Source organism: Phragmites australis, chromosome 11, assembly GCF_958298935.1.
Source record: "Phragmites australis chromosome 11, lpPhrAust1.1, whole genome shotgun sequence".
NCBI classification, from domain to species: domain Eukaryota; kingdom Viridiplantae; phylum Streptophyta; class Magnoliopsida; order Poales; family Poaceae; genus Phragmites; species Phragmites australis.
This window is the reverse complement of record NC_084931.1, coordinates 29,807,718-29,835,059: the sequence shown is the minus strand read 5'-3', so window position 1 is coordinate 29,835,059 and position 27,342 is coordinate 29,807,718. Positions and strand designations below refer to the sequence as shown.

The 27,342-nt window shown below is 43.5% G+C and overlaps 4 protein-coding genes across 5 annotated transcripts; 2 read left to right on the top strand and 2 right to left on the bottom strand.

Annotated features, from left to right (window-relative positions):
• Positions 1-1,932: 1,932 nt before the first annotated feature.
• On the bottom strand, positions 1,933-7,917 carry LOC133884622 (ubiquitin carboxyl-terminal hydrolase 25-like). 2 transcript variants are annotated; one of them, XR_009903146.1, is made up of 9 exons: positions 7,367-7,917; positions 6,781-7,273; positions 5,777-5,852; positions 5,564-5,656; positions 4,400-4,486; positions 3,557-4,308; positions 2,873-3,001; positions 2,350-2,588; positions 1,933-2,268 (listed from the first exon to the last, which is right to left on the bottom strand). XR_009903146.1 is itself a non-coding variant. In XM_062324096.1 (9 exons), exons 1-8 carry the CDS (start codon positions 7,533-7,535, stop codon positions 2,471-2,473), a joined length of 1,917 nt encoding a protein of 638 aa, XP_062180080.1. In that variant the 5' UTR covers positions 7,536-7,917; the 3' UTR covers positions 1,933-2,268; positions 2,461-2,470. The 2 variants fall into 2 exon arrangements, 1 of the variants encoding a protein (XP_062180080.1); XM_062324096.1 differs by having other exon boundaries at positions 2,461-2,588.
• A 2,564-nt stretch (positions 7,918-10,481) lies between these two features.
• On the top strand, positions 10,482-17,585 carry LOC133884623 (outer envelope protein 39, chloroplastic-like). The gene is made up of 11 exons (XM_062324097.1): positions 10,482-10,789; positions 10,897-10,963; positions 11,061-11,096; positions 11,414-11,558; positions 14,691-14,849; positions 14,926-14,996; positions 15,076-15,154; positions 15,225-15,340; positions 15,413-15,560; positions 16,344-16,413; positions 17,038-17,585. The coding sequence occupies exons 1-11, from the start codon at positions 10,756-10,758 to the stop codon at positions 17,196-17,198; spliced, it is 1,086 nt and encodes a 361-aa protein (XP_062180081.1). The 5' UTR covers positions 10,482-10,755; the 3' UTR covers positions 17,199-17,585.
• Positions 17,586-18,215: 630 nt separating this feature from the next.
• Positions 18,216-19,385, bottom strand: LOC133884624 (protein LURP-one-related 5-like). The gene has a single exon (XM_062324098.1). The coding sequence runs from the start codon at positions 19,271-19,273 to the stop codon at positions 18,371-18,373; it is 903 nt and encodes a 300-aa protein (XP_062180082.1). The 5' UTR covers positions 19,274-19,385; the 3' UTR covers positions 18,216-18,370.
• A 4,510-nt stretch (positions 19,386-23,895) lies between these two features.
• LOC133885648 (uncharacterized) lies at positions 23,896-26,612 on the top strand. The gene is made up of 6 exons (XM_062325382.1): positions 23,896-24,261; positions 24,904-25,012; positions 25,154-25,284; positions 25,374-25,448; positions 25,705-25,854; positions 26,210-26,612. The coding sequence occupies exons 1-6, from the start codon at positions 24,076-24,078 to the stop codon at positions 26,327-26,329; spliced, it is 771 nt and encodes a 256-aa protein (XP_062181366.1). The 5' UTR covers positions 23,896-24,075; the 3' UTR covers positions 26,330-26,612.
• Positions 26,613-27,342: the final 730 nt, after the last annotated feature.

Genomic DNA, 27,342 nt, shown 5'->3' with positions numbered 1-27,342 from the left:
GATAACGAGGAAAACCCGCTGGGTTTTTGTTCTTTTCCGTGGGATTCTGTTGTAAAGGGTGGTGGTCACCGGCGTCAGTTGCTGACGCAGCCTGCAGAATGCAGATGCTATGCTGACAGCGACTGCAGAACGAAGTTAGGGCTTCATCATCTCATACTATGCTTAGTGGGAGTCATATTTATTTAAAAAATATTTAATTGATTATATTTATTTAGAAATATTTAATTAATCGAACTTATAGTTTGTATGAACTGATAAAAAAGTTAAAATTATGATTAGTGGTTCTTATAAAAATGATTTTATGATATATAATAAGTTTATCCGTATAAATGAATACATGAGCTTGTATCCATCAAGCTAGACTGAATACGTATATTTACATCCGTCAAGTCAGACTAGAACAATAGATACAGATAATCAACATACTTTTTTTTATATTATATGTATCCATCGAATCAGATCGGTACAAATTCAAGCAGCCAAACACACCCCAGGTAAAAATAGGATTTGCCCATGCATAATCCATTGGTAAATTGGCCCGAAAAGGATACACAAATCCAAAACTTTACATGAAATTCTATTTTATCCATATAGGAACATGAAAAAAAAAATAGGTATTACGTTCCACACGAGATTTCTTAAAATTAGGAGCATTTCAAATATGACCATTTCTTCTCTATTCCTACATCATCCACAGGAATTAGATTGTTTCATCTGATATTTCCACGATCCAAACAAAGCCTCGGAACAATCCTATGGCATCTTCTCCCAACGCGATCCAAAATCATCTTTGCAGGCTAGCTAGCACGAGCGCGCGGACCCATCTGCATGCTGGGCTGGTGCGCGCGCATGGTTGACGGTGACGGAAGCTGCGTGCGCCGTGCCGCCGTGGCTCGTCTCGAGGATGCACGCATCGCACGTACCGCTCGCCAGTCGCCACGCCACCGGTAGGAGCGTGGAAGTGAGCCGAACGGCGGCCCGCGGCTGGACCGGATGCTCGGTGTGACGCGCTCTGGCACCGGCAGTGTCGAGGGTACTGGTCGCTGAGTCGTCTGAGCTCGAGCCTGACAGCTCAGGTGTTGCATGTACCCGATAATGCTAGCTGAAGGTGGTTGGTCGTCGTCATCTGGACCGTCGGGCGCAGGATCGGGCGGCTCTCGGTACGATCCATTGCTTGGTCCGGCTGGATATACGCCTGTCGATCACCCAACCAAAATTAGTTGAAATGATTCAGGCTTCTCCACAGCAAACAAACTGTGTAACAGTTTCTTATTCCAATCTTGAATCCATGCACGTACCGATAACCAAAGTATTCGTTAAAAAAATATCCAGTACAGTTGGGAAGGGCTCAGTTTGATTCGAAAGCGATGCAGCAGCAAGCAATGATTCCGAGGCCAGCAACGAGTAAACATGGACCATCCTTTTTTCACGTGCCCCTTTGTTCTTCTTTCAACTCATTTGCTACCCTCTCTTTTATCCACACAACGCAAGAACCGAATGCCAAATGGCCGTGCTGCTGTTCCTGAGCAGGACAGCATCACAGCAAATCCGTTGACAGCGGGACAGGATAGCTGTTCTGAAACAAGTTTCGACACAACCGGAAATGCAGACACAATATTATCATTTTTATCATTGGAGGTACTAACTCTCTATTTTTCTCGAATGCGCAGCTAGATGTCATTTCATTAACAGCAGAAGAAAAAGTTTAACAAAAAACCCAGGTTTTACACAAACCGGGTACTACGTCACTATTCAACCCTGAGCTTTATATTCACCTGCTCCTTGATATGCCTGAAAAAATCTTGCGCCTACACAGGCAGCAATAGATGACATAGCGAAGTACACAAGGCAACAGGGGTGGGCACTTCAAACGACACAGCATGCTCATGAGCCATCAAAATTATCATTTCAGGCGCGAGTTGCTTTTGGAGATTATATCCAAGATTTTCTGATTGTTTCTATTGAATGCATATCCCAAAACTAACTTAAGCCCTGAAAGGGCTAAAGTTCATTTGAAAAAGGGTCGAAGACACAACATACTCATGCTTTAATCTGCCAGCTATTATTGTACAAAAGGAGAAGAAAAATTCTTCTACGTTCTGGACACAGAGGAGGGGGGTGCCTATAGCATGGGGAATAACATCAAAAGGAATATTTTACAAGTAACTTGGCCGCTCCTTGTCTCAACCTCAGCAAGGAAAACAAAAATGTCCTCAAAAATAAGCCGCACAAGGAGCTGGTAGTTGACCAACAGGTTCCAATTGGCACCTAAAATATCAGCCATAAGAAATGTTAGCAACCCAGAACATTAATTGTAATCAGGCACAAGAAGATTAACAAGATAAGTACCAGGGCAATCAAGTGTTTCCACATGAAACAATTATAGAGTCCCACAAAAGGTAATTTTTGTATCAACCGTCAAAATTTAGATCCATAATTAAGTAGCTTTTGAAGAACTACCGCATAAAAGCTAAGCATCCGATGAAAATATGCCCTCAAAGTACGTTCTCAGGCGTTGAATGAGATGTTCCATCAGTGGCTCCGGAACTTTTGACCTAAACATTCTTGCAGAATCTACTAGCTGCTTCCTGCATTACATGAAAAAAAAAACATACAATGTTAGACGAATTGCATAAATGAGCCACCTAAAAGTGGATTTCAAATAAGATACAAGGGAAATGTGATATCATATTTGATCATATGCTTCAAGAACATGGACTAGTCCAGAAACATCTTGAGAATATGTAATCCAACCAAGACCTTATATATATATTTTTTAAAAAAACTATAGAAACTACAGACTATTAATCAGCAAATATCATGCAATCAGATCTAACTATTTTCTGCCACTGAATACAGTGAAGGACATCACCTCATTGCATCAATATCTCGAGGCATGACTGTATTTTGAATACACTGCCTCTTTTCCGAGCGCATGAAATTACAGACATCATCCACCCAAACAGATGACCGAAGCTCAGAATTGGCTGACTCAGCAAGCCTGGATTTTTTTTTCAACAAAACATCCCCGTTAGTATTATGAAATTATCACAACTGAAAAAATGATTAACATTTGATGCGTAGAAGTAGCTAGAGGAAATATGCTAACACAGTCATTCATAAATGGTTCACTGAATAATGTCAGTTGGATCAGATCTAGAGGGATTTGAGGAGTCAAGAGCCTTGATAAACCCTAGGGGTACTTGCAAAGTCTCATTCATTTCTCCCAGAATCTACTCCATCCAAGCCCCATGCAACATTAACACTGTAAAGTAGAAACTTTCGTTTTCAAAATAAGCTCAAAGAAACATTGGTCTGCTTCCGCTGCAACTTAGTTTGCAGCATTAACCAATTATCCATTTCTATGGCAACGTATCGAAATGAATAATATATGTTACTACTAGTTTACAAATCAATTTTTATTGATGTGCAAACCATAATTGAAAGCTGCTAATTTCTGAAAAGTGCAAAAAAACATCTGAATGGAATGGATGTTCAGTATTTCATGGAAAGAAATACAAATAACAAAAGCAACACATAGCAACTAGGGACTTACATTTCTTTTAACTTCTCTTCTTCACGTTGACGTTTCAAGCATGCACTATTTTTGGTCGAAGTCACCACATCCTTTACTGAATTTGCAGACTCTTCTTGGTATAAAACTGAACTTTTAGAGGCAACAACACCAGATGACTGCTCTGAATATCGTTGAGCACATGTGGCCTTAGCATTACTGGTTTCAACAAGATATTGGAAACGAATTGGATGTCCATTTCCATTTGCATCCTGCGATATTCTTTCTGAATTACCATCCATCTTTTTACAAGAAATAGTGCTGTTATCACTCTTTTTACTGGGTTCCGCTGATTTTCCAGTCTTACACCCATTTGATTCTGATGGTATAGCACTCTCATTAACTTCCAGGTTATTTCTTGATGTGAGGTTTACTTTGCCATTTAACTTAAGCTTTTCCGTTGCACTATTCTTCAAGTGAATTGGCTTGATATGTGGACCTGATGCAGTCTTGCCATTTGTCAGGGATAGTGGTGCATTACCTTTGGTCAAACTTGAACCGTTCTGTTTAACTAAAGGTATCTTCTGGGTCTCACTAGATGTGGTGCTTGATATGCCATTTCCATTGGTGCTGAAAGATTTAGCTGCAGTAGAAGAGTAACCATTTGTACTAGGCTTTTGAGTTTTCGAACTCAGTATATAAAATAGGATATAGACCTTCTCAGACAAAACTTCTTGAGAGCTTGATAGGGAGACATGGGAATCATTACAACAATACCACCGACCAATAGCATCCTGCAGATAATGCAAGATCCCAGTTATCGCTTAGCTAGATGTAAAACAATGGGATTGAATAAATCTATATAGTGACTGAATACTTTATTACCTTAACATATGCATAGTAGTGACCAGACTCTGGGGAGAGCCCTGAGTGGACGATACTGCCAAAAAGATTATATACTGGTTGTGAATCCTGCAGCTCCATGCAAAAATGCATAGTTTAATCAATCAATGGGATACTTGATATGGAATATTGCTGATAGTACGACGACATGCACTAAAAAATGTTAGCAAGAGAATATGGAAAGGCATCCTGTCTTGGCTGGACCAAATTTTTATTATTCCAAACAGGAGCGTCACTCTATATGATGAGCAAATTAGCAAAGTTGATACAGACTACAAACAAAGGAGCTTGAGTGGTCTACAATCAAATAACGAAACAGATATTTCAAGGGAATAGAATCATTTAAAGGAATGTCACAGTCCACACTTGCTGTTGCACCTTTGTGATACTCTTGCAAGGGCATAACCTTGAAACTAAATGACATGTAAGTTTGGTTTAGGCTGGCACGTACTTTGGTGCATTCGAAGTTTCAGTAAAAATGACCATGTGTCTAAATTAACAATGTAAGAGGCATGCCAAACACTAGTAAAAGTCCAAACATGGGAACCTCAAATTCTATGAGAACCTATAAATAAAGCATGCATAATAATTAACGACGTAAGAGGCATGCCAAATGCTAGTAAAAGTCCAAACATGGATAACTAGACCTCTTACACAGGGATTAAATGCCATTACAAAAAAGGGTCCTGAACTGAGCAATTGTTTGCCCAACAAATTAAGCACTAGCTCAGACAGAACCTTTGGAAGTAAGTAGCACATATTCTTAGACAAAATTAATCATAAAATAGCTTCTTTCAATCTTTCTGTTTAGTTCATTGGTTACTTGGAAATCAATTGCATTATTCAACACTCACTCATGATTTTGAAGTTTCATGCAGTGAACCTCACAGAAAGTTGACCAACACATACTTGCAAATATTGACCTTGAACTAACTACTGATGCCACCTGCAATAGTATATCCACAAGAAAGAAGCATAGCAAAACCACCAAATGAACAGCAAGCATGTGGTTACAACTTACAACTTAATGAACAACCTAAAACAAGTGAGTAAATAGATTTTATAGACAGCTTTACATTCACGAGATTTGCCTGCCTAAAAAAAGGTTAAAAAATAAGAAGGAAGAAATAAAAAATCATGTTATACCTGTTTTTTATTATAAATGAAGTCAGAAAGAACAAGAGCCTCCTTGAATTCTATATTCCTGTTGATCTTTCCACCATTTATTCCCTCAAATCTCTAATAGCATCATTCCAAACAAAAAACATAGATAATCAGAAACACCTCCTGACCATGTCAAATGAACAAGTTTTTTGCTCAGAATAAAACATCAGGAATGCCTGAATGAGGGTCAATAACCTTGAGTTGTATGACAAGCACCTTAGGTGCCCTGAGTATAAACAGTTGCTTCCGTGCCGAAGTGAGCTTTTTGCATCTGCCATAACCAAAATCACCATTTAAAGCATGTTTGAAACACAGGAATTGGAAATACAGGAGAAACGTGTTCGGATGAGTGAAAAGACAAACACAGGAAATTGTAATCACATCATGAAAAGGCACCATCAAAATAAGCTTTGGATATACTGGAAACTAATACTAAAGCTAACATTAGCTGCTTCATATTTTACGATGTCACTCTTAACTCTTCATTACTATAAAGAGAGTTTATTTTCTCTTCCACTCTATCCCCTGATTTATTAGCAACAACGACATCGAAAATAACATGGATTGGCGGAGATGTAAGCAACTAATGATGCTGGGACTAAGCCACTAACATCAGCATGCAGTGGAGGCAATGACAGTAGCCTGCAATGCGGCATTTCACAGCACTGATGAGACTCTTCCGGTCTTCCCAATCCATGGTTGGTTTTTTTTTTTTACCAACTTTGCCTTGTTGGGCAATGATAATCTGGCCATCCAGGCAAAGGCGCATAAATGTGAGGTTAGCATTTAGCACGGCTAGCTGTGATTCTTTTTGCCTTGGTGTAAAATGAGTGTACACTTTCAAGAAATGCAGAATAGTGAGCTTTTCCTTATCTACGCAAATAGCCAATTAGGAAAGGTTTCAAGAGGTTCGAGCTAATGGTTAGACTCCTGTGGAATCCAAAGAAAAGGAAACTGATCCTATGTTTTTTTACTACAGGGATTATTGCATCGCAAAGAGAGTTCCTAAATGATTCAAAATCATGATTTTGCTTCCTCCAAAATATTAGAATCAACCCCATGTTTTTCATAAAAGGCTTTCGCATTCCAAACAGTGAATAACGAAACTTCCTATTGGATATCGAATCCTGTAATTTTCCTCTGAGAATCCTTCATTCCAACAAGCACTTCTAAGCTCTAAAACCAGGGAACAAACATACCTTTCACAACTATACTTGTTTGCACCCTCCAATATCTCTGGCTGAAAGAAGCGGACAAGGGCATCACCAACGGAACTGCTCCCAGGAAGGTCAAGACTGATGTCCATGATCTCGTCGGTCTTGTTTGACTCTCCCTTGCACACAAGGCACTTCACCTGACTGAGCACCGCCCCACCAAATGTCTCCTTCATCACCATACACGGCCCCTGCCCCCGGCCCTCCTCCTCACCACAGTTTCCATTGGCACCTGCCGCAGGTAGCCGCTTGCGTATGCGGAGACCAGCAGTGTGACAGGCGTCTATGACGTAACGGAGGAACTCGTGGGCATCCTCTTGGCGCCCCCACCGGAAGTGCTCGGCGAAGAGGGGTAAGCAACCGATGACCTTTGCTGGCGAGTCGAGTGCCCCAGCATCCGCCCGAAGCTGCCGAGCGATCTGCCGCTCGAGCACGCAGAACACACACTCCTTGTCTCTGTTCGGGAACACCTTCTTGCCTACAAGCAAACAAACCTACACGAACATCAACCGCTTGACGAATTGAAGGAACACAAGTACACAAGGGGAAAGCGCGCGCTAGGGTTTCGTACACAAATTAGAGTGGCGAGAGGCGAGGCAGAACGTGGCGAGGGGAGGCGTGGAGGCGAGGCACTGGAGGACGCTGTTGAGGTAGCAGGTGTTGCCGAGGTTCTTCAGCCCCGGGGGCGGGCCCGTGCGGGGTCGCCGCGGCGGCGAAGACGGCTCCGCTGTCGGGGCCATCACCGGCTCCGAGGGGCAGGTGCGGCGGGGGCAACACCGCCGCTGGACAGCCAGAGGTCCCCCTCCTCCTCCTCCTCGTCTCCACGTGGCACCGCCGCCGCCGCCGCCAACTCATCCGACCGCATCGCCCACCAGCGGGCGCCGCGCAGGACTGGCCACCGTGCTATTGGCGCTCCGGACGAGAGCTTGAGGTTGGCGCGGCCGGCGAGGCGAGGGCGAGAGGGGTAGGGAGGGCGCGCGCCCTCGAATCGGGGAGAAGGCAGTACGGCGACGAGGGGACGCGAGAGGAGGGAGAGGGAGGGGAAGTTTGGTGGATTTTTCTCCCCTCGGGCTCGAAAGAGAGGAGAGTGAAGAGTTGGATTCGGCCCGCGCGGTTGAGTTCGGCTGCCAGGAGAGCCATCTCCGACGAATCCTGTATCGAGCGCAGCAGTGCGTTTACCGATCGATCTCAGTCCGTATCGCTTCTACAGGGACGGATGCCTTTTTCTTGACAGCGCAGAGTTAAATTTGCGAATAAAAATAGTATCTCGCAATACTGATTATAGAGTATGTTTGTAGATCTGAGAAGAGGACGAGTGTAATAAGAGGTAAAAAATAAGATAGCTGTTGGAGATAGAAAAAATAGATGATGTTATAATAGTATTAAGGGATGCTATAATAGTATTATAGGGAATGAATTTTTAAGTATCTACTGGAGATTGCATATTTTGATCTTTTCAGTACGTACAGTACCTGGCTGTTTCTCAGCAAATGCTGGTTTTGCTACAATTTGTGTGTTTGAAAAAATTATGTCTCCCTTGAATTTTCACATCTTTGATCAATGATGAGATTCGTGTTCGGTTATTATTCTCTTTCAAAAATACTATTATTCATAACTATGTTTAGATCAGAATATCTTCATAATATCTCTAAAACCCACCCTTATATTCTCGTATATGGAGTCTTTCTAATAATATTTTCTCTTTAAATCTCTTTCTTCTTCAACGAACTTTAGATACCTAATTCCCTATATTTTATCTTATATGTCACGATAGATAGATCTCAACCTTTCATCTTTCTCTTTCCTTATTTTCACTTCACGAGCAAACAGAGGACATATTTGGATCCTTTGTCGGCTTGCCTCACCTGGCCTCGTTCGGCAAAGCAAGCGAGTTTTTTTCATCCATTTAGTTGGCTTGTCCATCTCTTTTCTCCCCCTTCTTTTAACCCATGAGGGGAGTCCATGGAGAGCCTAATATGGCACAAAAGAACATGATTCGGGCTACTAGGAGCTCGATTTGATGAGTGAAGGTTGATTTGCGCGAGTGGAGATCTATTTGGTGTTGGTTCGAGGCCATTGCTCCTGTGCGGGAGCTATGGGGTCCGAGTGTGCGGTAATGGTGAAGCAGGCCAGCACTGAACAAACATATGTTACTTCAGTTGATTAATTTGGGGCATGTGATATCATTTTTCGTTGTGTGTGGGTTCAATTCGCAGTGTGAGAGCTCTATTTGGAGGCATGTGGCTCAATTGGCAACCCGGACGCTTGATTTGGTGCTGATAGGAGAAAACGAGAGCAGCATTCCAGCGGGAGGCAGCAGGAGAAGAGAGAGCAAGCGAACGTGGGGCGGCAAGAAGGATGACAGCTGCAAGTGGTCCCTCTCGTGCAGCGAGGCGCCGTCATTGGCGTCGACGTCTTCGTCCTCCTCAGATGACACGCTGGCGGGTCCTCTACGCCACGGTCCGTGTTGGTCCTCGTGCAGATTCTACGGCGAGAACTGGAGGTCGTGCTCCGACGGCTCAGCCATGGGGAGCCCTTTGATGACAAGCTCGACGCAGTGGCCGCCATGGTCGCGCGATAGGTGTGAATAACTCCATCAAGGACAAGGTGCTCCGGGCCAAGGCGGGTGGGTGGGGATGAGGTCGGATAGGGAGCGAGAGATGTTCACCAGAAGTAGTGAGGTTGGAGGGTGATTTTAGGTTTGGTAAAAATAAGGAGTCATATTGGGAAGCTGTTGGAGCCGTTTTTTAAAGTTAAATTCTTAAAATACAGCTATTGAGAATTGGATAGGGCTTCCTTGAGGTGCTCTTAAAACTAAAAATTCAAATTTATTTTAGCCCCGTTAAACAGTTGAGTGGAAGGGTAACCAAGAAAAAGTTATGCCATTGTTGCCTCTTAGATCACATCGTCACCCCCTTAGATCACATGCAGCAATAGACAAGACAACAATAAGTTAAGCAAAAAAATCGACAATGACGAAACACTGAAGATGTGAAGAAAACCGACGAGTAAGGAATGGATGGAGGGATGGCCAATTCACAAAAATGGAGGAGGGGCTACTATATCTTGTTTCGTGAAGAGGATTTTTGTGAGAAATGGTTTTTTTTTCAAGCGCCTGAATGCTAGGCAAATCAATATTTTTTATAGATCTTGTAGTAATGTTAATGTTTATTTATGGCAATATAACTAGAAAATGACTCATCACGCTATCAAGAAAACTCTAATTTGATTGGTGGCTTGTTGTCCAATTGGTAACCTTAATATCTTGGTAAAATTCTGGTTTTACAACGATAGCAAGATGATACGTTGCATTATAAGTATTGTCTCTTTATAAAAGAAAAAAATGATGCCACCTTTTCTACAGTAAAATGTAGGCCAAATTACTAAAATATTTATACTAGAAGGTATTAGTGCCATATTAAATCACTACCTACCTTTTCTTTTTCTTAAAAAAAATCGCGTAGGAACGTAAAGTCATAACTATTAATAGTATTATACACTAACACTTTCATTATTGACAAGCATTTAAACCCCTATCCCATATAAAAAATATGGGGAGCGTCCCTCTTTGTTACTTATTTATCATCGATACAGGGCAATACTAGACTTAGTGATTCAAGCATATTCAATTTCAACTTATGTGTTAGAAAAGAAATCGAAGAAACACGAATTTAAAAACCTCTAAGAAACTCATATACATTGTTGGAAAATTCTTTCTTTGCTTGGCAGAAGCTACAGCAAAAAGGTCTCCGAAAATCGAAGGCAACCAGACTTTCAGTTCCAGAACCAAAAGAATCCGCGCTTAGCTAGGAACCCCATCGAAGCAATCCCGCTGCCACTTCTTCCTCTACCCCACGCAAGGTATCCAAGTCACCGAGCGCCTCGGCACCTCCCGCTCAAAACCCCCCGCCGCACCGTACTCCCCGCTCGCATGAGGTGCGCCTCCCCGCGTCCGCAGCCATGGGAGCTCAGCAGAGCATCAACGCGGGGAAAGGTCCTTTCCCTGTCTCTCTGTCTCCCTCCCGGTTTGTTTGCTGGGGCACGTTTCGTGCTTGTTGAGTCGCTGGCGCCGTCGCTCACCTGTTCGTGGAAATGCCGCAGCCAAGGTGGACGTGCACCTCGACCTCACCAACATGCTGTGCGAGGCGCTGCTGCTGCCGCCCCTCAGGTGCTCGGCCTTTTGCCCGTTAGGGAGAACTGGGACGCGTGCGTGGTTTTTATGGCCGTTGAACCCTCTGACGTGTTGGTTTCCTGTGTTGTTTCAGGGGCTCTGGCGTCGCGTTCTCGCAAATCGTTGGAAGGTAGGCGTGTCTGTTTGCATTCTTTGGTAAATTTCGTTCATGTGCGTTCCAGATTTAGCTCATGCATACTTGGCGTATCTCTGCCTGTCTCTGTGACTATGCCTTGGACCCTTGGTCCTCTGCACACGTTTGTGCTTGCGTGATCTTGCATGTGTCGTGCGTTTCTGTGGCTGTCCATCAGTTCATGCCCGAGCAGGTTCTTGCGCGGTCATTGGATCGGATGTATTCATTCACTTGCCATCCCTGTGCATCTCTCTGTCTAATTATTGTTGGAACTCTGTACCATTGTGTTGTGAGTTTTGGAGTTTTTCCTGTAGGATCTCTCTCAAACACCCGAGCCTCTTTGGGAGGAGCGAGAAGTTGGATGTGATATTGGACAAGGGAATCAATGACTCCAATGTTGTTGTTGCCTTTAGACGTCCAAGGCCTGAGTGGTTATCACAGCAATCATTCGTAATTCAGGTTGGCATCGTGTTCAATGTATCTTTTTTATTCCTTTAAGTGTCGTGTCTAAAGTAATGCTACCATGGTACAGCACGAGTATGCCAATTTTTCATATTGTTATGTTGCTTTGCATGCTCTTACTGATTCTACGATGAATTCATTTACATTTTGGTGTTTCCTTGGACCAGAATTAAGTGAACAGGATCTAATAGAGTCATAGTTGATCCGTTAACCTACATTTTTTACGGGGAACTACGGTAGGCCTTACGGCTGACCTGAACAATTTTATTGCTTCTTGTAAGGGAACAAAAGTTTTTTTTTTTTTTTTTTTTTTACAAAGCAGAAGGAAGGGAGAGGTCCTGGAAGATTACAAGGAAGAATTATTACATGATTGTATTTTTACACCAGGTAACTAGAGCACTTCTATCTCTATAATGAGGAGCCCTATATTTCCAAAGGAGGATGTCATCCTTGATCCTGAAGAAGACTCCTCTAGTCGTCCAGTTCTCAGAGTTAAACCTTTCGCATTTCGTGCCTTCCAAATCTGCCAGAGCACAGCAGCCAGAATCGTGTGCTGAACGATCGGTGACAGATCTGCATTCATGCAAGAAAAAAGATCCCAAAGCATTTCCGGAGAATGAATAAGGTTGACAGAGTTACCATCAAAGCATAAGGGCAAGTAAAACTACTGTAGCTCTACGGGTAGGCAATGTCGAAGATTCGTTCCGACAATGTGTCCGTAAAGAATGGGGTTACCTTCGTTGATTAGGGATCGAGTAAGAAACGAGAGACACAATGTATACAGGTTCGGGCCTCTGATTGGAGTAACACCTTACGTCATGTATGGATGTTGATGTATATGTATTCTTTCGAGTACAAACAATAGAGCTAGACCTATTACAAGAAGTGGATCAAATCTAAACTAAACTAGAGATAAAGTCGTCGAGTATCTCCTATGATCTTGGTGCTCGCGTCGAGATGTGTATGCCTTGAGTTGTTTCCCTCCGGGGGTCTGAATCCCCGTCTTATATAGGGATAATGTATTGTCTCCTATCCAGCCGTAATCGATAGGGAGTTCTTCACCTTGTCCGCCAAGACGAAGCAGATAGATCCGGTCGAGATACTAGTCGTACTCGAGTTGGGTAATCAATCGAGACATTTCTAGTATACACCTTCTAGATTTCTAGGTATATTAGGTACCGCAGATTCAGTTTCACAGTATCCAGAGTTGTTAAGTATGCGCGCGGTGTACCCTGTCCGTATACAGTGTATTCTTTGTGCGTATATACCTTATAGTTAGATAATATTCGACAGTAGCCCCTAAGTCTGCTCAGGAGGAAAGGTTTCTACAAGTGTCCACTCGAGTATTGCTAAGTTTAAACTTGATCGAGTAAGGTGGATCAGGCTTGCCGTCAAAAGAACCGAGCATAAACGGATCTTGTTCCGGGTATCGAGTGGACACATAATTGGGTTGAGCGCCCTGCTGTTAACCGCACTTAAGACTCGAAAGATGACTAAAACTTGACTAATCGACACACGACTCTCGTGACTTTCACCGTTGTTGCCGGTGTCCATGAATTGTAGAACATTGGGCTCTATGGGATTCCGTCTCAAAGTTGAACCCTCAGAAGGCAAATTTGTATTTCAACCACTTGTCGCTGAACAACTGAGGTGAGCTGGGGGCCAGGATCAAGGTTTAAATGTCTATTTTGTAGAACCTTAGCAACCGAGTTATTGTTCTTGGTTACATGGTTGTAGAGGGCGGGGAATTGATCTGTGAGAGCGTGCGATCCAATCCAAAGATCATGCCAAAAAGGTGTAGAACAATCATCACCAATTTGAACGTGAGCCACTGCTCTGAAAGTGATTAGACCAGCTTGAATATCAGTAGATTTGCTATCATTGAGGTTGCGCTGACCAGACCAACCATAATTAGTTCTAAACCACGAAAGCCAGGGACTGGTTTGGGGTCCATGGAATATAATTAGAAATTTCTGTAGCAAGGCATTATTCATTTTCGCTAAATCTTGCACACCAAGACTAACGGCAGGGAATGGTTTGGGGTCCATGGAAGGGCAGTAAGGACAATATCAACCATGACCGTACTCCCAGCTTGAGTTAGCAGCCGACCCTTCCACCCCGGGAGCCTTTTATCGAACTTATTGATCAAGGGTTGAAGATCCAAGTCTCTGAGTTTGGAGTTGGTGAGAGGGAGGTTGAGGGAAGTTGGATAACAGACATCCAGGAATGTTTGCCAGACTTTGACTCTCGTCATGTTCAATGTTCATAGGAACAAACGTGCTTTTATCAAAATTTATGTGCAACCCAGAGAAAGCTGAGAAGGAGTCTAGTATTCCTTTCAGAGTATTGACCTGTTGATGGCCAGCTGGGCCGGAGCAATGATCAGGGTGCCGTCAGCATATTGAAGCACCGGGCAGGGGAGAGCAGGATCGATTGGATGATGAAGGCTAATGCCCTGAGTGCCAGACTGCAACATCTGTTGCAGAACATCAGCCACAAGGATGAAGAGATAAGGAGACAGAGGGTCGCCATGCCGAATGCCTCGTTTGCATTGAATCCATTTGCCAGGTACCCCATTGAGGATCACTGCAGTTTGTCTACTGTTATTCATACTAGAGATCCATTGCCGCCACCAGGGATGGAATCCTTTGTTTTCTAGAACTAAGTTCATTGCATCCCAACTGACCGAATCAAAAGCTTTCTGGAAATCAAACTTTAACCTACATTTGACGTACTACACTACAAAAAGTCGGTATTTTCCTAGTTGTTTGAGGGATTAGCGAAAACAATAGCTTTATGTGCTAATGCTGTGCAATTAAGATTTATTTTTGTCACATGACTTCTGCGGTCAAAGCTTAGATATCGTGATACTTGATCGGGTCATGATTCAAATTGTATTGATAGAACGAGACAAATCTAATGTAGGAGGTCAAAGGACCTTATGTAGTTTTGTTCTAATGCATAAATCATAATGCTAACTATTTCCTTTTAAACATTATTTCCACCCTAGCAAACCTACAATCGTTGATGATCTTGTAAATAACTTATGTTTGCATATATAAAGATGAAATGAATATTTAAGTTGACTTTTCATATTTTTTTCTCACTTGCCTCTGTTTGAGCAATCAGCACTCAATGACACCGGAGATTGCTGTGCATGGATTTCCGGCTGACAACTTCACACGATCAGGGAGCAGAGGGATAAATCTTAGTAGGCTGTCGTTTGGTTTGGAGCTTAATGAACCAGCAACATCAAACTGGACTTCCGGAACCAGTGTTAAGTTTGAGGTGGTCCTCTACCCAAATTCAACTGCTTGCATATTTTATTGCATACAAGTTCTTTATCTGTTTCCTTTCCTCCCAGCATATCCGGCCTGTTAATAATCAGGGTCGCTCCATAGCCAGAGATCATGATGGCTTTCCTCTAACATGCAGGTGATGATTATGTTTTTTTAGGGTATTGGTTTAACACAGTTCAAAGTTCTTATCATTGATCGATACTCTTATCATGCAGTGGTAACCTCCATGACAACATAATTATCTTGAAGCAAGAGTCTGGTTACGCAGATGTTAATGATAAGAGCTTCTTAAGAGTAAGTTCATGCTTGCTTAATAATACCATTTACCATAATGCCTACCCTATATAATAATTCCTATTGGTAGGTTAACTTCCAAATGGAACAAGGATTGCCACTTGTACCCAAATCACTGATCTTCAACAGAGTTAAATGTTCAGTTTCGAAAGGCATGAAACTGGGGCCAACATTTTTTGTTACTAGGTAATACCTGTTCATACTATTCATTCTCTAGAATCTCTTATCAGATGGTACTTCATTTTTCCTATCTTGCAGCTTGACAGGTGGTTCCATTGTGGGGGACATGGCACCATATCAAGCATTTGCAATCGGTGGACTTGGTAGTGTCCGAGGCTATGGTGAGGGCGCAGTTGGTTCAGGAAGACTATGCCTTGTTGCTAACTGTGAATATAAGATTCCTTTGGTATGTAAAACAGATCCTGCCTATATAATGGATTAAGTTTGATGCCTATAATTACTTGAAAAAAATGATTCTTAGAACAAAGGTAAATGTGAACCATACTAAATATGAAGAGAGAAGCAGTTGACAGCAACACATGGAAGCAATAGCATTTACTTTTGGCTAGATGAATGAAGTAGCAAGGTATTTTAACTAGGTAATTTAAGCAGTTAACAAATAGTTATTCTTGATTCCTAACCTTTAACGGGTACCTGTGCACTGTTTATCATGTGATACATATTTGAAGGTCTCTAGATGTTTTATGGTGGTAAAAATTAATGGTTTGATTGTCCTAGTCCATATTTACGAGTAGCACTTGTTGATCAATGGAGCTGCTATGCTAAAAGATCTAAATTTTGAGAGGTGCTTCTATGCGTCACCCCTTTAGAGTTGCACACAGATTAAAGCACTAGACAATGGCTGATATTAAGTGCTCACCCTTTCATTGATGTTGAGTAGTGTAACATCTATCCTTTACACATGATTTGTCTTTGATGATGCAATGCGCTTTTGTAAGTTAGAAATTAGCAATCAGACTCTAGCTAGAGAGAAACAATGGTCATGGTGGTGGTTTTGTAAAAGTAAGTACTGTCACTAAATTTCCATGGATGTGTCTACTAATGTCAGTTCATTGTGAATCATTGACATTATGTTTATATTTGTGTTGTCCGATAAGTGTCTACTGTTCAGAATAGCCATGTTCGTTTGGATTGACCACAAAGTATTGAAACTTATGTTTCTGTGAAGGCGAAGCATCTGGAGGGTTCTATTTTCATGGACTATGGCAGTGACTTAGGATCTGCTCGCCATGTACCTGGTAAAGGAGTAACTTCCTCTGTGTATACTTGTGTAATAATTTCTCTTTGTTTCGAAATAGACTGAGGTTCATTTAATACTCCCCATGAATTTAACAGCATAATTTTTAAAGCAAAATGAGGGGCTTCTTTTTTAGCCACCCACAACTCCACTACTACTCACACAGTTTAGGATATGTGCAATTTAGTTTTTTAAAGCTTGGAAGCTTTACTAAATCTTTCAAAGTAATTATAAATTCAGATCAGGGATTGCAAAGTTTGTAATTTACCAGAAGCTAAAATAGTTTATACTAACCTGCTGTATGGGATATAACCAAAATGTTTTGCAAGGGAATTTATGGAAATGTCTCGATGAGATATTATACAGATTGAACTAAGGAAATCAATAGTTGGCATGATATACATCATTGTGTTGTATTTCATTACGCTTACAGAAATACGATAAAAATAAATGATTGATAACCGATAACCGCATACTCATCTCTAGTTATGGCTCAGGGAACATATATTTTTTAACATCCTCGTGCTTTCTTGGCATCAGATGTGGTAATTTCTATGGTCTTATGGCAAATTATTCCTTCCAGTAAAATTGGTATCATCAACAATTATTCAACACATAATTGCAGGTAATCCAGCTCTACGGCAGGGGAAACCAGGATTCGGTGTTGGATTTGGATATGGAATTCACTTTAACACAAACCTAGGCCAGATTCACGTCGACTGTGCTATGAATGCATTCAGTCGCAAGACCATCTACTTTGGGATCAGCAGTGGTGGTGGCTCATAGATTATGAAAAACAAACTTCTCACTTAACATAGACTTGCAATTCAAATTGATTCTTTCGATACACACAGAATACCCTCCCAGGCTCTTTCTTGACAGGGAGTTCTGGACACGCCAGCAAAAATCATCTTGTTTGTATATGCTGGCATTCAAAAGCTGTATAGTTGAGATGCATGCCCTTTATTATTTGTTGTTGAACTTTTTTTTTTGGTTAGATGCTGAACGCCATTGCCGATAAGATGGAGTAGAACTGCTCCAAAGATGTGATAATTTGTATGGATGAGTAGAACTGCTCCAAAGATTCTTCCAATACATTATAACTTTATTAGGTTTACAAACATATTACAAACAGATATTTATGGTCAAAGTCATATTGTGGAGTTGTGTCCATGTCGGGCGTTATTTATTTGTAATGTAATCGAAGGGCAGTTCGTTCGCTGGGATAAACTGTTTACCATAATTCATCAACCATTTTTATTTAAATCTGTCACCCGTGTGGCAGATTGGATCTGACGTCGTCTCCGATACGGTAGTGATCTGCATCGCTTGCCTTTTGGTTGGGATGTGCTGATGTTGCTGTTGTACCATCCAGCTTTCTGGAGTGTCAGTTGTCGGCACAGTTCATAGGGAAAGGGAAAGAGGGTATCTTTGTTTTCTTTGCCCAGTAGTCTTGTTTGGTAGAGTAATTAGAGGAGCAGATCTTCGCACAAATTTAAATCAAGCAAACAAACCAAACATGCTTGTTTATTCTCTAGCGCTGCTAGATAGGAGTAAGCAAAAGAACCAAACATACCTATAGGCCATGGTGCCATCATCCAAAGCATTTGTGTAGTCCATGGCCACCCACATCGTCCATTTTCTTGGCTTGAAGGAGCCAGCTTCACTTCACTGCCACACACAGAATTTCCACTGTTTGACTCCAGAAATGAACACCTTTCGATGGAGGCAACCCAGGTGGATATTTTGTACTACTAGTATCCAAGGTCAAGCAAATGGAAGAAAAGAAAAATAGGCGCCAAATTGACAAGATAATTGACTTCACATTATGCTCAAAGCTGCAAGCTCAATTCACAAGGCAAAGATCCAAACATTGACGAGGAAATATGTCACAAAGTATTTGCAGCATCACCCAAAGCAAGAAACCAAGAACGCGGCAGCGAGAAGTGCCGGCGAGCTTACACCGGCGAGGTGGCCTCGAGGAGGTCCTCGCCCAGGTCGCCGTCGACCTCGTCGCCGGTGATCCGGTCGAGCACGAGGACGATCCCCATGGCGAACGCGGCGTCGAACCCGGCCCGCACCCACAGCACGAACACGTCCCGCCCCATCAGCACGTGCGCGCCCTCGTCCACCTTCCTCCGGACCTCGGCCACCACCACGTCCTCCTCCGCCTCGCCGCCGTCGCCCACGCCGACCTTGCCGGCCACCACGCGGCAGCACCGCCTCGGGAACGACCCGTCGACGCGGAACTCGCCGTGGGCGGCGGGCGCGAGGAGGTCGACGAGCACCGCGGCGGCCCCGGTCCCGGCGCCGAGGATGGACGAGCGGCGCGCGGAGAAGATCGGCTTCTGGCCCTGCGCCGCGCCGTCCCCGAGGAACCCCTCCCAGCGGTTGTGGAGGCTGGGGCGGCGGCGGCGGACCGTGAGGACGGGCTCCCCCTCGGCCCCCAGCAGCGCGAGGTCCCCCGCCGCGGCCCCGCCCCCGCACACCCCGCCGCGGCCGTAGGTCTCGACGCGGAACGCGAGCGCGCCCGTGCGGTGGTCGTACGCCTCCAGCCCGTCCCCGGGGGTGAAGAGCGTCGTCTTCCGCACCGTCAGCTCCCTGTCCTCGCCCTCGCAGTGCTCCTCCCCAACTATCACCACCTGCTGCTGCGCCATCTCCCGCTCCCCTCTCCGGCTCCTCCGCGACTGGGCGTGCCACACGTGCTGATAGCGCTGCGCTGTGCGAGCGTCGAGTGGAGACGGGCTAGGAGGAGTTTGTTTGGCTTTGAAGGAGGCAGACGCTAGAGATCTCGGCGTTCGCTTTCGCGTCGACCTCTCTGGCCGGAGCCGTTTATACACGCTCGCCAACGCCTCGTCCATGGCGGCTTTGCGGGGGCAGATTTGATTATATTTGCCGTCCGCCCGCCCGCCGTCACTCGCCGAGGCCACAAGCTAGATGAACGAGCAGAGCGGAAGCAACCAAAGAAGCAACGCATACAGGTTGGATTTAGGTGTAGCTACGAATCTGAAAAACAGTTTTTAAAAACTAAAGCTAAAACAAATAAACTGATTTTATAATCTGTTTTTTTTAAATATCATCTTATTTTTTACACAATCTACAAGCTATCGATTGTGACCACAACTAAAATTAATGTCCGTACAAACCTCATGTAATTAATACTGTTATGGTTCCCAGAACCGTTATTTTTCCTTCTCCCCGTCGTATTCTATTTTGTCTCCTCCCCGCCGTCCGCTCCACGCCACCCCCTCCCCACCGTCCTCCGCCCGCCTGTCGCCGCCACCGCCCCCCCCCCCCCTCTCCGGTCGCGTGCCCGCCCGTCCAGAACCCGATCTTCGTCGACCCCAGCGCGCCGTGACTGTGACGGCCGCGCTCGTCCCGGAGTGTTCCGGCGCGCGCGCACCACGAAGACCATCTCCAAACGCAGACTTGGTCCTGGCGAACAATACCGTGGGCGTGCGTCCTCGGCTGCCGCGGGGCGCTACGTCGACAAGCTACTCCGCGTGGCTCCTGAAGATCAGCGATCGCTCGATGCGGCCGGCCCTTTCGTCCTTCCGCGATGGAGGAGGGTGACTTCGCACGGATAGTGCTGACCAGAACCGTTATTTTTCCTTCTCCCTGTCGTATTCTATTTTGCTGGAATCTGCAAGAAGCACGAAAGTATTTGGGTAACGTGGACTATGTTAAATAGACATAAATATAAATTTAAAAAATTAGAGTATTTAGCAAACATCTAATTCACCGTAAGATCCAAAATGACAAATAACCTTTAGCCTTATACTCGTAATACAATACAAATAAACCCAAATACTTACACATGTGTTTGTAATACAAACTACTTTAGTACAATACAACACTTTAATACTAATAATTGACAACTACTTTTCAAAATATCTAGATAAAACAAATAAACCCAGAGTCGATGTGATTGCACTCGAGTTTGCATTTGGCCTAGAGCATATACAGTAAAGTGCTTATAGAAAAATCGGATTTTTTTCTTAACTATATGAGCACATGTGCTTAGATAGTGAGTAACGTACTTATTTAAGTACAACTGTTTTTATTAATACTAATAAGATATTTAATTATAATTATAATTTTTATATAGGTGCTTTACAATATCTTTTTTTTAAATATTTAGTATTGTTCACGCCGTTAGAATCCTGATTAAGCACTTGCGTTTGTTGCAAGATAAGCATCGTATAGATGTGATCAAAACTCACAGAGTAGTTGCTAGCTAGACTTGTCAAAGTACATCACGCTCCATCACATCTGTTCGTGACCGGAGATCGTCGTCTGCCGTGCAGCCCCGGCTCGGCGGCTCCGTTACCACCGGAGTACAGGTTTCTCCGGCGAACGTACGTGTCCTCGCCACATGGCAACTAGTACTACAGATGTGTTCTGAGCGGATCGGATACTCTGCAGTAGCCACTGTATAGAGCTACAGTTAAATGCATTAGTCATTCTGGAACCGTGGATTTCGAGACCAACTACTCGGATCTTCTGCTACATTACTCGCACAATAAATGTAATACAGTAAAAACAGCGTATGGTGAATTTAAGATACTTCGTCAACAGATAATTAAAAATTCGTTCTATATAATATTATCATAGTATTTTTTAATACTATTATATTTTTTTTTTATCTCTAGTAATTATTATATTTTTTATTTTTTATTACACTCTTTTCTTTTAACGTACCGTTATACACTGTGAATAGTGATATAGGAGCTCTATCCTTTACCTGCTGTAGCTCTAGCTACGGGCTCTGCGGGAGGGCGATATGGCCAGCATCCGCGGTTAATACATCTAGTTGTTAAATAGCATATGAAAAATTAAGATCATAAATAACATATAATATCTATATCCTTATAAATTATATAGATCTAGTTGTTGAGTAGCATATGAAAAATTGAGATTACAAATAATAGACAATATCTATATCCTTATACTACAGACCGTCTGATAATTAATAAACGGTATTTCTCTCTTATTTCTTTTTCATCCCTCTCATGAAAAATTCTAGTTGTCATCTTTTCTAAACGACTGTCGTTACTCCAACAATGCACGCCCTTATGCTAAAAGGTTCATAACCGATCATGGTGTGGAATAACCGTCGATATAAACTTCCTAGACAACTAACTTTTATGTGGTGAGACTTACAACTCCACACATTAGGATTGAAGTCCTAGTGGCTATGATTTAGCCACGAGTATTTCTAGCGATTTTTTATAAACCTGTGATAGTAGCACATTCATGCGTCATCCTTGAATTGCAAAAGAAAACTTCGAACTTCGTATAGATACTAGCTGCTTCTCCTAAAAGCAAAAGGGGATATTAACTTGAGGTTACTTCCCATCCAGATTCATTAACCTATCCTATCTACGAATCTCAACAGCTTCGTCTTCCTTGCACTTGTCACCATGTCATTCCCATGAATATATCAACGGAAACACAAGAAAATCAATTTCTGGACGGAAATAAGTTGTTACAGCATCACCTAACAGCGTTAGCGACTAATGTATTAACAGCTATGAGGTTTCTTCATATTCGCTAGAAAGTCAACGATACAACTTCATTTTTTTTCCGTTCTGAAACCAAAATGAAGGATTAACCTACTCAACGTTTCCGTCTAGATTCTTTGGTATATCAACTAGGAACTTCAGAATGCTTACTGTCGAGACCACACGTGAGCCCGGGCTGCAGCATGCTGCTCCCGCTGTGCTGGTCTACGAGTCTGTCGAAGATTAGTAAAATGTTAATGTAGTATTTATATGGGTAGGAATTACTTGGCGGAACTATCAATTGTTAGATTGTACGGGATACGCGATGCAGATATGTTCAGATTTTTCGAATGATAATAACCCTATATCCTATATATTGTTTTAAGCCTTATATTAATCCGAGAAAAATATTGCAATGTAATATGTTAGACCTAAACTCTAAGCACTCAGAGAGTCCTTCAAGCTTGTTAAGTTATTCTCCTAAGCATAAGTTCCATTGAGTGATATTGAATTTATCTAAGCGTACCCCTACCTTATTTATATGGTCACGCAGAGAGTTAGGTGTGTCGTACTCGGAATCTTAAACGTAATGGACTAGTGTGTCTCCCAGGATATTCTTAGTTTTTATTTTCTTATATAGAGATTTTTTTACGTATATATAGATCTAGTACCAGAAAAATAAGATCGTATCGTACTTATCAAGAGGATTCTAGCAATCCATAACTGTACGATGGATGCTCCGTGATCGGTTGCTGGCAGTAAGGAAAGAAAATACCTTTGGACCTGTTGCCCGTCTAAATAGTCGAATCTGGATCCAAAATTTTTAGGATCCCGAGAATTCAGATTTCAGAGAGCAAGATTCTTCTTCCAAACACCTTGAACAAGAACAGACTATGAAGCATTGGCATGTGCAGATGTGTAATTTCCCTTTTCGAGGAAGTGTGCAGATGTAATTTCCCTTTTCGAGGAAGTGTGCAGATGTAATTTCCCTTTTCGAGGAAGTGTGCAGATGTAATTTAGAGTGGAGCTGCTTATTTCTTCGTATACATGTACTCGAAATTGGAGCTAAGGCTGCGCGCCATTGTGTGCTCTGCTGACCTGCTCACCCGAGCCCCCGACAGGTCAAGCACACCTGCTCCATCGCGCGCGCCCGGGTCGGCGTTGCCACCGCGCTCCTGCTCCGCCGCAACACGCGGGCGGAGCGTCGCCGTGTGCCGCATGGCTGGAAAAACACTCACGTCTGTCCTTGCCAACGCCCCCGGCGGGGCCGCGGGGGAACGGCCGTTGTGCCCGTGGCTGTGGCTCTGTCACAGGGACTGGTTGCACGGATCCACCGCGGCTGCCAAGGCTCCAAACCCGACCGTGCGCCCCTCTCCGCCAACGTGGCCGCTACCGCTGAGTCGCGGACGCGGACGAATGCCGAGTCCTCTTCACATATGTAAGTGGAATTTTCACATGCCCACGCATAGTTTATTTGTATTAAGATTTATATAAAAAATACGAGAGAAATGTTATAAGTTAGTTATAAAATAAAAAAGATAAGTTTCATATGAAAATATGATGAACAATGAAATAAGGAATACGTCAGAATTCAGTAAACTTGCATTTTCCCTGCACAGATCTTGCTTGCGCTGGCTGCCACGAGCATCTCGAGGTTGGATTGAAATCCTCTTATTTTATCATAAGTCACGGATGAACAGTAAAATATGAGAGTGAGTAATACTGTAACTTCAAACATTGTAGTGATACTGTAACATCAAATCGAATCCGTCCGTTGAAATTTAACAGTTTACATTAATTTGAAGCCTACTTACTTCACCGGTTGGTGAAGTCAGATATCCCATTCGTTCACCACGGTAGCATCAATTTTTAGTCACTTCTTGGCGGGCAACGATTGCGATCCGACAGGTGGGGCCAAAAACAAAGAAAATTTAAATCTGACAGTCCGGGCCCACTCGAAGCCTCTGTTGACCTGCCCTCTGTCCGCTCCGCACTCACGCCATCCGCATCGCATGTGCGCACCCTTTCCGGCTCCGTCCTCCGCCGCGTCAGATCGGTCCTCGCTCGCCGAGCTCTAGCCCGCCCGCCGCCGATCCCGAACCCGCCCCGGAAACCGCGAGCGCCTTGCGGATCGGAGTCGCCTCGCGGCGGCGGGACCGATGGGCGAGGAGGCCAAGTACCTGGAGACGGCGCGGGCCGACCGCTCCGTGTGGCTCATGAAGTGCCCCCCCGTCGTCTCGCACGCCTGGCAGGCCGCCTCCTCCTCCGACGCCAACCCCAACCCCGTCGTCGCCAAGGTCGTCCTCTCCCTTGACCTGCTCAGCTCCGAGGAGCCTTCCCTCCAGGCAAGACCCCCACCCCCGCCGCTCCCCTGGTCCTCCGTGCTTCGGATTTGATCTGTAGGGTCACCTCGAGCAAACTGAAGGGAACCCGTGAAATTGCTGTGGTGAAGCATGCTTGAACATATCGTCTGCCTGTTTGGGTTAGTTGCATGATAGAAATAGGTGTTTACGTGGATAAGCTCCGGTTGGAGAGAAATGTGCCTACTATTAAGCGGATTATAAGAAATGTTTCTAAATTCCAGGATTGGTTTTGGTTCCCCGGGTTGGATCATGTTTATTTGGTACGAACAGGCTGGGGAGAGACTGATTGAACTGCAGCCATGGTTTAGATGGATGTATGAGATGAGGGATTGACTTTAGTCTGTGCTAGACTGCTAATAGAACAGATTGAATCGATGAGTGATGTTCAAGGGAAACAAGTACTTCTGTTTCGATTAATCATGTAATTGATGTGCTCTGCATACACTATGAAGGGTATATCAGTCTTGTTGCTAACTGCATTGAGTGATTCTGAATGCTTAGGTGTTTTATTTGAAGAGCTGATGCCATACTGGCTCTGCCTAAGTGTTATTACTACTGATTCTGTGTTTGTTTCATACTCTACCTCTTGCCTTTGTTTCATACATGATGCTACTGGAATGACAGTTCAAGATGGACTTGGCTCAAACAAACACTGGCAATACACCAAAGAGTTACTCTTTGAATATGTTCAAAGATTTCGTGCCCATGTGTGTTTTCTCCGAGTCTAACCAAGGTAGGAACCACATTCCCGGGTTTCTTGCAGGTTTACTGCCTGTAACTAGTTGGAAAAGTTACAACTTTCCAGCAGCTATGCATTTTTTTTTAGCTCTTCCAATAGCACCCTATTAGTTCCGGGCACCTCTATTTGTTGCAGGGAAACTTTCATGTGAAGGAAAGGTGGAGCATAAATTTGACATGGAGCCTCACAGTGATAATTTGGTGAACTATGGAAAGTTATGTCGTGAAAGAACACAAAAGTCCATGATTAAAGCTAGACAAGTTCAGGTGGAGTGCTTCAATGGTTATTTTACCTTGTTGTGACATTTTCTAAACTCCAAAGTACTACCATTTACCCTTGTGTTCACCACTTGTAGGTACTGGACAATGACCATGGGATGAGCATGAGACCAATGCCTGGTATGGTTGGTCTAATACCTTCTGGTTCGAAGGTAGTTTCCTCTTCCATTACAGCAGTTGTATACATTGCGTGCTGTTTCCCCTGGTGAGAGATATCAGCATTTTTTAATATGTCTAGGTTGTTGAATGTGTGATGCACATGGACCCTAAACCCACTCTTGTGTTACCTATAGGATTATTGCTTATGAATCAGTCTGCATGTTGAAGTTGCTCTCCTTTTTAGATCTTCATCACATTGTCAGTCTCAATCATGGCTTTTCATGACATATTTAATTTTTTGCTTGTCAGGAGAAGAAGAAGCAGACACCAACGAAACCATCTGATGTGAAAAGAACTCGTAGGGATCGCACAGAAATGGAAAATATTATATTCAAACTTTTCGAAAGGCAGCCCAATTGGGCACTAAAGGCACTAGTGCAAGAAACTGACCAACCGGAGGTATTTTCTGGGCTCATCACTACATTGTTGCTTGGAAAAAGCATCTGCTAAGATAAATAGGTTTCAGCTACAGATACTTTTTAAGGAAAAAGTCAATTTTACTCTCCCGAACTATGCCAGTAGTTTGAATAACCCCTTGAACTATTAAACCATTTGTTTTACTCTTCCAAACTTCGAATACCGGATCACATAAAGTTCGGGGGAGTAAAACAAACGGTTTAATAGTTCAGGGGGTTATCCAGACTACGGGCATAGTTTGGAGGAGTAAAATGGACTTTTTCCTTTTTTTTTATCTGTCATTCTCTGTCTTGTCGTGTACTTACTGTTTGCGGCCTTGTGCTCTGACTTTGTGCAGCAATTCCTGAAGGAGATACTGAATGATCTCTGTGTGTACAACAAACGAGGACCGAACCAGGGGACGCATGAGCTCAAGCCTGAATACAAGAAATCCACAGGGGACACCGATGCTGCTTGAAGATGCTAGTCCATTTAACTGTTGTTGTATGGCTGAGATACTGACGACTTATTGGGCTGACGTTCCGAATCGTTAGTTCTCTATTAATAGCTCTTGCTGAGTGTATGTAACATCAGATAATTCAGTTACATTTGATTGCTTTATGAGGCATTGTTTGTACAGACAAACTGATGCAAACATTGATTGCTGTAAAAGAAAAAAAAAATCTGAAACCACAAGGAAGATTGTGAGTTCCAGGATAAATGTGTCTCATGGGAACCCCGATGAGGATTTGACATGTATAGAGCTTTTAGCCGTTTGGTGCAGAGAAAGGATAGGCTTAATGATGAGTAAATATGTCTCCATACTCCAAAGAACTTCTTGGTGTTCTGTGCTAGACTCCAAGATTATACTGGCTCATGAGAGTTGTCTGGTTATAGCTATCCTTTCACAGCTCTTCAAAGCACTCGGCTGCAGATGCAGCAGCAGCCTGGTCGAGCGCTAGAAGAACCTGCAGATGCTAGAAGATGAATGTTGCCATTCTCAGTTCCAGCATCACTGAATATCCCGGCATTTTGAAACTCTGGTGGTAGATCAGTGTTGGGATCATCTTCTTCAGTTAAGTCCATCTTCCTTAATCGCCTTCCTACAACAATACATCACTGTTGCCTGCAGCATTTCGACCAGCTTTTCCCTGTCTCCATCGGAATCAGTGATTACTTCGGTGAAGTCCCCTCTCCTCATTGAGCTCATCAGTCATCATCCTCTTTACATCTCTCGTCAGTAGAGTCAATTTCCTCAGTGGCCTCGTCGTCTTTGGATCGGAGAGATCCTCTGTAACTGCACGTGACGTAGTCGCTGGCGTGTGGAGCTTAGAATGTCATCCGTGCAGTTATGTCACAGAAACCGCGTCTCTGTGGATCACCCTGTGGCATACCATTGGGTGTCCATTCCTCGTACCCGACTAACCACAGACGTCATCTCCGTCTTTGGTTTCATTGTCTGTCGGGGGAATGAGATTGTCTGACTTCACC

Excerpts from the sequence above, each read along its gene's own strand:
- LOC133884622 (XM_062324096.1), bottom strand. The coding sequence starts at position 7,535 with ATGGCCCCGACAGCGGAGCCGTCTTCGCCGCCGCGGCGACCCCGCACG. Across the intron at positions 7,274-7,366 it reads CTCTCGCCACTCTAATTTGT|GCAAGAAGGTGTTCCCGAAC; the intron begins GTACGAAACCCT and ends GTTTGCTTGTAG. Across the intron at positions 4,487-5,563 it reads TCATTTATAATAAAAAACAG|GATTCACAACCAGTATATAA; the intron begins GTATAACATGAT and ends ATGGAGCTGCAG.
- LOC133884623 (XM_062324097.1), top strand. The coding sequence starts at position 10,756 with ATGGGAGCTCAGCAGAGCATCAACGCGGGGAAAG. Across the intron at positions 11,559-14,690 it reads AGCAATCATTCGTAATTCAG|CACTCAATGACACCGGAGAT; the intron begins GTTGGCATCGTG and ends TTGAGCAATCAG. Across the intron at positions 15,341-15,412 it reads CCAACATTTTTTGTTACTAG|CTTGACAGGTGGTTCCATTG; the intron begins GTAATACCTGTT and ends CCTATCTTGCAG.
- LOC133884624 (XM_062324098.1), bottom strand. The coding sequence starts at position 19,273 with ATGGACGAGGCGTTGGCGAGCGTGTATAAACGGCTCCGGCCAGAGAGG.
- LOC133885648 (XM_062325382.1), top strand. The coding sequence starts at position 24,076 with ATGGGCGAGGAGGCCAAGTACCTGGAGACGGCGCGGGCCGACCGCTCC. Across the intron at positions 25,449-25,704 it reads TAATACCTTCTGGTTCGAAG|GAGAAGAAGAAGCAGACACC; the intron begins GTAGTTTCCTCT and ends TTTGCTTGTCAG. Across the intron at positions 25,855-26,209 it reads AAGAAACTGACCAACCGGAG|CAATTCCTGAAGGAGATACT; the intron begins GTATTTTCTGGG and ends GACTTTGTGCAG.